Source organism: Aulonocara stuartgranti, assembly GCF_965226115.1.
Source record: "Aulonocara stuartgranti genome assembly, chromosome: 2".
Classification (NCBI taxonomy): Eukaryota; Metazoa; Chordata; class Actinopteri; order Cichliformes; family Cichlidae; genus Aulonocara; species Aulonocara stuartgranti.
In genome coordinates, this window is record NC_138940.1 from 4,608,547 (window position 1) to 4,618,307 (window position 9,761).

The following is a 9,761-nucleotide window of genomic DNA, read 5'->3' on the forward strand; positions in this document are numbered from 1 at the left end:
CTCCAGACAGCCCAAACACAGGAAAACAAAAACCAAACAGAAAACGACCCAGGGCGGGCGGCGGGGGCCCAGGACGGAGGGCTCGGAACAGAAAACAAAAACGAGCAACAGAAAACACAGGAGCACAAGACCATAGTTCAAATAAAGTTCAGGGGGCCGACCCAGAGCCCACCGGCACAAAAGTTCACGGGTCACACGGTCGGGGGGCCGACCGGGCGGGTGGCACAGGTGACAGAGCTGGTCCGGAGGCCGGCCGCGCGGAAGGCAACGGCGGCGGCGAAGGGGACGACTGAGCAGTTCAGGAGGCCGGCCGCGCGGAAGGCAACGGCGGCGGCGGAGGAGACGACGGAGCAGTTCAGGGGGCCGGCCGCGCGGAAGGCAGCGGCGGCGGCGAAGGAGACGACGGAGCAGTTCGGGGGGCCGGCCGTGCGGAAGGCAGCGGCGGCTCTCCAGTGTCAGGCGTACTGGCCGAGGCCCGGTGGGCACAGGACCAGTCGAGGCAGGACCAGACGAGGCAGGACCAGACGAGGCAGGACCAGACGGTGGCGATGCGGGGGCCGGACCAGGCGTCGCTGCAGAGGCTGAGGCTGGACCAGGCGACGGCGAAGCAGGAGCTGAGGCTGAGGCCGGACTGGGCGAAGCAGAGGCCGAAGCCGGACTAGGCGGAGCAGAAGCAGAGGCCGACGCCGGACCGGGCGACGTTGAAGGCGATGACGGGGCCGGACCAGGCGATGACGCACAGGCTGGAGCTCGACCAGGCGTGGCAGAGACGGAGGCTGGACCAGACGAGGATGAAGACTCGGATGAAGCCGGACCAGGCGAGGCAGAGGCGGAAGGTGGCTGGATGGGCTCCTCGGGCCCTCCAGCTGATGTGGCATGGTGCTGGACGGGCGGCTCGGGCCCCCCAGCAGACGTGGCATGAGGCTGGTGCGGTTCTCCTGAACCCCCAGCTGACGAGGAAGGTTGCTGGACGGGCTCCTCGGGCCCCCCAGCTGACGAGGAAGGTTGCTGGACGGGCTCCTCGGGCCCTCCAGCTGACGAGGCGTGAGGCTGGACGGGCCCCTCGGACCCTCCAGCGGAGACAGGAGGCTGAACGGGCCCCTCGGACCCTCCAGCGGAGACAGGAGGCTGAACGGGCCCCTCGGGCCCTCCAGCTGACATGACGCGAAGCGGTGGCGTCGCCGCAGGGTGCCGGATAGGCACACCTGGGAGTCCAACAGCAGAGGCAGGATAAACTGTTATGAAGGCCCCTGGCTGGACTAGGAGCTGAGGAAACACAGGCTGCTGAGGCACAAACCCAGAGAGAGAGAGAGCAGGTAAAAAACAGTCTATAGGGCTTAACATCTTAACACAAGAAACCATGAAGTGGACAGTGGTAGGGACCACCAGTTCTGAGCCAGCAATCACTAGGTTCCCAAAGTCTGCATCAGTCCAAAGTGGCTCAGAGGTTACTAGCCCAGTCTGTGTAGTCCTAGGAGAGGTCAACATAAGCTGGTTGGACTCAACCGGTGGTAGTGTGCGACTCAGAGGAGCTGGTTCAACCATACGGAAAACAAGAATTGCCACTCGATCCACAAAAACAAGGCTTAGATCATCAGGAGCTAACTCCTGGAAAAACAGTAAACACACAGGTATGGACCTAACCAATGGCACCGTGGTAGCATGACTGTGGTGTGTTGGATGGATGTGTTTGTTGGAACCCGCACCCGCAGTGATCTGTGGCTTCAGAGTGATGACTATATTGAGTGGAGAGACAGATACAGGTAAAACGGTACGTAAACCATTAACTGAAGCGGGTGACACTTCAGGCTGAGAGTGAGTGGTTACACCATTGTTCGAGGCCAAAATCCTATCTAGTGATGAGTTCACAGAGGCAGGAGAAAATGGTGTCACATTAACCCTGATCTCAGCCTCCATCTCCTGAGTGGAGGTAATGGTGCTGGAGCAAAACAGTTCAAAATCACCCTGTTTATTACCTTCAGGAAGACAGAAGTCATGTTGTGACATTACAGAGTCCAGGTCACCATGATCTGCAGTTATGTTTGCCTCATGATGACTTAACATGGGTTCATGATCAGTGTTCACAGTTTTCCGTTTGTGAGAAACAAGTGTAGCTGGGCAAACCGGAGCACTAGTTATGCTTCTGTTACCTTCATTCAGAGACTGGTGGAGGAGCAGGGCCGGGTCAGGAGGGAAGACATTAGCCACCGGCAACTCAGACTTGGTTGGAACTGCAGACACGGAAAGGGACACAAAAGGAAACACCTCCCTCCCACTATCAACATGAGAAGCAGTGGAAGTCTTTCTCAGTCTATGTGTGGATTCTAAGGTCCCTGCAGGAGTGAGTGAATTAGTCGTGAATGACTGAGAAGAACTGTCTCTAGCCTGCGGCTTGGTGAACAGCTCATTGCTAGCCATATCACCGGCTAAGTCTGTAGCCACCTCACATGCCTTCTGCTCAGAGGTAACTTGGAGTGACTGGACAGTTTCACTCACCTCCGAGCGTCGGGCGATGCGATGGCGACGCGAACGCCGTTTCCTTTTGGCCGTGGGCCCCGTTAACGTGGAAGGTGGAGCCTCCTGTGGCGTCACAGCGGCTGAGGAGGCGGTAGTTAGCGGAGTGGCAGGCGGAAGTCCCAGGCAACTCCGGGGGCCCCCAAGGGCTAGCCGTGTCCCGCGGAAAACCTCATCGTAGGGGGGAGCGAGCCATGGCTCCTCTCGTAGCTCTTCCTCCGGTTGCGCGCATACGGCGCGCTGCCGCTCCTCGAGGTCGGAATCCGCGCCCCCCACAGCCACCTCGTGTTGCTCAGTGGAGGGCAGAACGGGCCGTGGCGGTGCGCGACAGCGGCGGGAACGCCGTTTCCTCTTAGGGGCGGCCGTGGGCTCAGCCTGGCCTTCCGTGGCGACCGGCTCCTCGCCCTCAGACCACATCCGTGCCAGACAGGAAGCAGGAGACGAGTAGCCCGATCGCGGCGGCGAGGGGGGGTGGTCGGTCTGTGGTGGGACAGCTGACGAGAGCTCCTCCTCGGTGATAAGCCAGGGCTTCCAACGGAGCTCGTCCTCCCGATACGCCCGTAACACCTGCTGCTGCTCCTCTTCACCGAAGTCGCTGGCCTCTGGCATCTCCGTGCGCCACGTAGTGTAGACAGGCGGTGTAACGGTGGTGAGCCCCATGGTCCCGATCCTGACCGTTTCTGGTTCTTTCTGGGACAGCTGCCCCGGACGGATGCCCACGGCGGACACAAGAAAGTCCCGGATGTGGGGGCGCAGCGCGCCGAATAGCCACGGGAGCCCGGACACCATCCGCTGAAGACGGACGGCTACGGTCTCCCGGTATTCGCCTCGAGGTAGCGTCGCCCATTCCTCACAGTGGTATTCCACCGTGTAGACCAAGTCGTCCTGGAGGTCCGCGGAGGGGTTGTGAGCTGCTGGGTCCAGTTCGGGGTCGCGTTCTTCTGTCATGGTTTGCTGTGTGGCAGGCAGGAGAAGGACCCAAGATGCAGACTCACAGACACGGGGATAAACTCAAAAAACACAGCTTTATTGCTGGCCACGAGAAGTAATACAAAATAACCTAAAACTGGGAAAACTAAAGCATGAGCTGTACAAGGAACCGAACCACGGGGAGAATTACACACAACATGAGGGAGAACGCGACGCCGAACAGAGGGAGACGCAGACAGAAATACACAGAGGGTTAACGAGGAAAGTGGGAACACACGGGGAACACAGCTGACACAGATAACCATAACGAGACAGGGCGGGGTGAACATAACACTGACGGGAGACGGGCAGAGTCAAACAGGAAGTACAGAGGTTCAGACAGGAGGAGAGAGAGCACGGGGAAAACACAGACATAACGGGCTGAGGAAACATGGAATAAAACATAAGGAGAGACGAGGGCTCACAGATACACAGAGGGGCACACAGGGGGTAAAAGCCACGAAGGGAAAACACTTAGGGAACAACACAACAGGGCAACTCAGGAAACATGGCCTAAATAGGGAACAAAATACAAACATACAAGAAAACTAAGAATACTGGGCCAACATGGCCCAGGACCATGACAGTCTGAACATGTACACACACACACACACACACACACACACACACACACACACACACAGGCACTTGTACCCAGTCATCTTACTTGTTGCTAATTAATTTAATAAGCTGCAAAATTTTCTTCCAGCTATTTCTTACCATCACACCTTGTACTTTTCCAGCCTGTTGTTGTCCAATCCCAACTGTTTTGAGATGTGTTGTTTTTTTCATTTAATTAATAAATAAATAAATGAAATGTCTCACAATTCTTTTGTTTTCTATGTCTTATATAATTCAAATATGGGGTTATGAGATCTGAAAATCATTGAATTCTGTATTTATCTTCAGTTGATACAATGTCCCACTTTTTTTCAGAAGTGGTTTTAGAAACATATCTGAATGAAAAATGATAATGCAAGTGATACAATAGAGACATGAATTAGATGCTAATAGTACACATACTGTATATGGCAGGAGTAAGTTGAGCCACAAAAGAAAAACAGATCGACTGGTGAATTAGGATGGTGACCAAGGCTGCCAGATACAAGCTGGGATCAACAACATAAAATATTAATTTCTTTCTTTCTCTTTCTGATTTTGAGACACAATCATATTTGCAGAAACAATCATATTTCCAGTCCTTTCAAGTAACCTTCTAAGCAATATTTGCACCTTATGAATGACAATGTTTGTGTGAATATTTGAATCTGGAGCTTACGCAGTGCTTACAGATTTTCTTACAATGACAAATGTCTGTGCTTCTTTGATTTTAGACATTAAAGAACCTGGATGTGAGCCTACAATCTTTTCACCCTATATTCATGGAATTCACCTCTTCCACTTTAATGAAGTAGCTTCGTTGCTAATCCAGCTGTCATCCATACATGTTTGTTTCTGACAGCTTTGTCTCTTCTAGTCAAGAATGCTGGGGTTTTCAACCTTAACATTCTCCATTCATTTCTACAAGTTTTCACTCCACTAGCTTCCTGCTGCATTTTGCATCTGGTTCAAAACTTCAGATCTCCAAGCTTTGGTCATACCCTATAAACCAATGTACTGTCACTCAGAAGACCTTTTGGTTGCTCATCTCAGTCAAGGTTATTCTCTGCTCTATGGGTGATGGGCGAATGAACTAAAAACAATCCACAGAACACACAGTTCCTGCCAATCTTTTACTGTGGGCTAGAAATCCTCCCACACATCATGCCAACAGTTACTAACATCTTATTTTCTTTCAAAAACTGACAAAAAAATTCCATCTTTTGTTCCCATCACTTCAAAATGCATTAAACAAAAGTGTCTGTTAGAATGTAATTTAGTTTTAATCATTGTATCAACAGTTAAAATGTAAATTCTCTTCACATTCCTAGATTCAAAAATGTTTTATATGTGAAAAAGTGACTAATAGGAAAAAAATAGAGAAAGAAGAGGTTATTGTAAGTAGGTTTCCTGACACAATACATTGCAATAGGTTCCACTACGAATGATACTCAGGGAGGCGTAATGGTTTACTAATAATACTACAATAGCAGAATCCACTTTTGTAGCCAAGTTACAAAGCGGTAAGTAGGGATGTAAAACATCCCAAGGCATCTATTGAAAGTAAGGGATAAGTGAAGTGGGAAGGGTAAGCAGATTCCACTGGATCACTGAGACCATGTAGTGTGTGGGAAGGGAACAGACTGCTAAGAGGGGCTATTGATGATTTATGTATAGAATAGGCAGAACAGAATTTCTTTTAAAGAAACCAAACTGATGTTGTGATGTCTTAGAGATCAGTTTAACTTTGAGCTTTGTTGTAAATTGCTGGTAAATTCTGCAAGGGTGGCCAACATGAGTGTGACAAACCCAATGAGGCAAAACTTGCAGAACTTGAATGGACAGTCTCCAGTATATAACAGAGAACAGAAGAGTTGGAAGGACTTCTTTTTCTGATTATATTTGACATATACATTCAGCCAATATGTTCTCAGGAAAACTGAAAAGTGCTGCATTTTATACCATTTAGGTTTCTCTTTACTCAAAATACTGCCCTGATACAGAATACAGTCTTGTTGGCTGCAAAAGATGCTTATAATGATGGTACAGCTAGAGTACAGCAGCCAGTGCAACTACAATTTTGGGCCACCCTGTGAACCTAGCAGCTTAGGTTAGCACAGAGCATACCATTTTCTACATGAAGGGTCAATAAGAAGATAAGTTAACTAGACAATGAAGTAGTGTAGCAACAACAATCAGCAGCTAGTTGAGAATATTTTGGTCTTGAATCACCACATTCTCCAACATTTATTTCTGTTCACTCTCAGTTGTTTAGACAGATAGGATGTTGAACTAAAGAACTAAAATGTCAGCCATGCAAAAAAAGAAAATCTTCTGGGAGCTACAAGTTGAAAGAATAGTTATCCAATTATCCGAGCTAACTTCTTGGTACTTTGAACAAAGTCTGGCCATTCATCTTTTATTTCTGTATTTAATAAGGAATGTGTCATGAAAACTGTTGCTTACTAATGTCTTTTTTTTTGTTTTTTGTTTGCACCAAATTAGGTATCATTAACAGTTCCATGAGGTTGGACAATTAAATAGTAAATACATAAAGTCCAACCAAAATAATATGTTAACTCAAATCACTCAGATCTTAACTCAATCAAGCTTCTGCTGAATGTGCCAGAACAAGCCCAACAGCACAAGGTCCCCACCAAAGGTTCAGATCTGCCAAATTAAACAATTACTTGTGGACAATTGGTGTACTGTAGCAGTGACAACTCACCTGATCTATTACTAATGTGCTAACAGTAATATATTAGTTAGTTACTTAGTTGTTTAATTAATTAAATCAATTAATACGCCACCTTTGCTAATCCTGGTTAAATTTTCTATTTTATGTTTTTCATTTATGATAAAATGAAAAAATACTGTTAAAAGCCTTTTGTTAATTGCTTTGTTTCCACAGAGAGTATCTGTCTGAATCCATGTTCTAATTAAATCATTTTGGAGGTATTTAAAAAATGATATGCCTCTCATCTGGAGAAGCTGCACCATAAGAAGAAAAACTGTAATATATACAAGTAGTGCACTTTAAAAAGTAGATTTAAAAACTTAACATGACATTTAGTCATGAGTGCAAATTATAAACTTATCTTAAAGGCTGAACCATGATTGAGTTTAAATCACACTTGGATTCACAATGAGATAAAGATGCCTGCCCATATCTCTAAAGGTGATCTCATCTCTTCTACTCTATAATTTAGCCATGACTTTTAGATATTTATGTTGTTTAATAAATCATTAAATTTTCTACTTCAAATAATAAAATGCTTCATATAAAATTCACACTTGTGGACAATGGTGCTATTTCAACTGTATAAACAATTATTCTGTTCCACCAGAGGAAATATTGCTGTTACTTCTGGTGGGGAGCAGTGTAAAACTTTGTCTCTTTGCCTCAATTTATGAGTCCATTCATCATTAAACAATTACATAGGCAAAGAATTCAATTTTCCTCCTCTCATTTCTTTTTTCATGACTGTGTTTCCCAGAAAGGGCAAAAACATAATTACAGAATGCAGCAACACGCTAACAAAGAAATATCGACTGCTGGCTTACAGGCAAACATTGGGTGTAAATTGTGAATGGGTTTTTTTGCTAATAATTATTTTTTTTTTTGGTCCTTTATCCCGGAGACGTTTTTCACTGCTGTCTTGCAATGTGACAAAGGTTCTTTTTAAAAAGAAGGGAATAACTCTTCCACTTTCTCAGTCCCTTGAATTTACCTTTGTCTTGAGAGAAAACACTAAAAAAGCTGTTTCTCTAGCAGATCAACAATGGCATAATGAAGAGGAGGCACTGTGTGTGCATGCTTTTATTCCACGTGCCAAAGAATTTAAGCACCGAGTGCTGTCTTTCATTAGGAATGCACATTTATTTCATATTAGTGAATGCTTGAATGTTTATAGAAGATGCATAGCAGCAAACGCATGCCTTCCTATTCTGCAGCCAGCCACAATTCTTGGACGTCAGGTTGGAACTGGAGTCGGCTCACATGGGAGCTCATTTGGCAGACCAGCCTGTCACCGGGGAGCCTAATGAAAGCACACACAGCCAAGGCTCCAGCTACAACCAGCTCCACTCTCTTGTGAAACCAAAACCACACAGCTTTCGCTTTCTACGCTGTCTTTTTCTTACTTCAGTTGTTTGCATTGCATTCTGTGGGCTGTGGAGTCTGGTAACGTATCAAAAATGTGGTATGTAATTTAAAAACCACAGAGATTTCTGCAAGCATATGATGATCCCCCCCCATTTCTTTTCTATTCCTGGGACTGTTTGTTTTGCAGATATGTGTATTTATAGAGACTAGAAAGATAAGCTTTCCTCATCCATCAATACAACTGTTTCATCAAAAAACACAACATATTGATTAATTCATTCTTAGCTGGTGTTTCAGATTCATGAGATTAAGGCTACGTTCACACTGCAGGTTTTAATGCTCAATTCAGATTTTTTGATCAAATCACACTACAAATAAAATGTGACAGGAAACACGCTCTAGTGTGAACCCTCAAAGCGGCCAAAAGAAGACGTCACACGTCGTTAATATAAAGACTTGCTTTGGACTTCACGTTTCCCAATTTTGCTTTAAGTTATTTTGTTATTTACATGTGGCCTAATAATTATCCTTATTGCTGTTTTAGAGAGGAGCGGTACTTCAAAGGATAGTTGCAGATTTCTGTCAAAATCTGCAGATTATACAGTACAAATAAAACATTCACGTTTCTCCATCGTTGTCTTCCCAACAGTTTCACTGGATGGCGTTCGCCATGTCTTCTCCGGCGCTGATAATTGGCGTCTGTCTTGTGTCGGTGACGTAAAAGACGGATTTAATGCGACATGACCATTCAAACAGCAGTCGCTTTCTGAAACATCAGATATGTATCGGATTCAGTACCACATACGAAAGTGACCCAGATCGGATTTGAAAATATGGGATTTGTGCCTTTCACACTGTCATACCATGATCGGATAGATGGGTCGCAAAGGGTCAAAAAAGTGGGATTTGATGTGCTTTCGCCTGCAGTGTGAACGTAGCCTTAGACACAGAAATGTGTGTGTGTGTATGTGCAGGCCTTAATTTACATGTATAGTTGTTTAGAAGCACCATATGATGATTCATGAAGTTTTCATGAGACAGCTTCTATAGCACTAGTAATCTATAGTGTCTGCATTTGTAGCATAGCTTCAGGGCTTGTTCCTACAGTTGCAGAATATACATTCTTATATTAAAACAAAACAAAACAAATGTCTCTAGTTTCCAGACCTGATTTTGGATACAGCATTATCAACAGGAGCCCTGTAATGGACTGATGACCTGTACAGGGTGTACCCCACCTCTTTCCCTTTATAGTTTTCTTTTTTACAGTACTTGTCGTTCGACTAAGTACCTACAGCACTAATAGAGTTTTCTTCTGTTGCACATTGGATGTAATAAAACCAGGGCAGAGCATTTCATGCAAGCTATGGGGATGAAAGAGTGTTTCTGGTCTTATTATACAAGATATAATAATAATGATAACTTGCTAATGTTCAGTATCATTGTAATCTTGGAAGAAAGTCAGTGGGGGGTGGGGGGTTCTGACTTAATGCCTTTGTTAGTAAATTACATCAAACATGTATTTTGATCTTCTTTGATGTGACATTAGAAACGATGTTTGTTTCTTTATAAA

General features: G+C 45.7%; 1 protein-coding gene across 1 annotated transcript; it reads right to left on the bottom strand.

The window, feature by feature from the left end:
• Positions 1-658: 658 nt before the first annotated feature.
• LOC309716745 (uncharacterized protein) lies at positions 659-3,462 on the bottom strand (the record flags this gene model as incomplete). Its single annotated transcript, XM_082550742.1, has 3 exons — positions 659-776; positions 945-1,281; positions 2,151-3,462. 3 exons carry the CDS (start codon positions 3,460-3,462, stop codon positions 659-661), a joined length of 1,767 nt encoding a protein of 588 aa, XP_082406868.1.
• Positions 3,463-9,761: the final 6,299 nt, after the last annotated feature.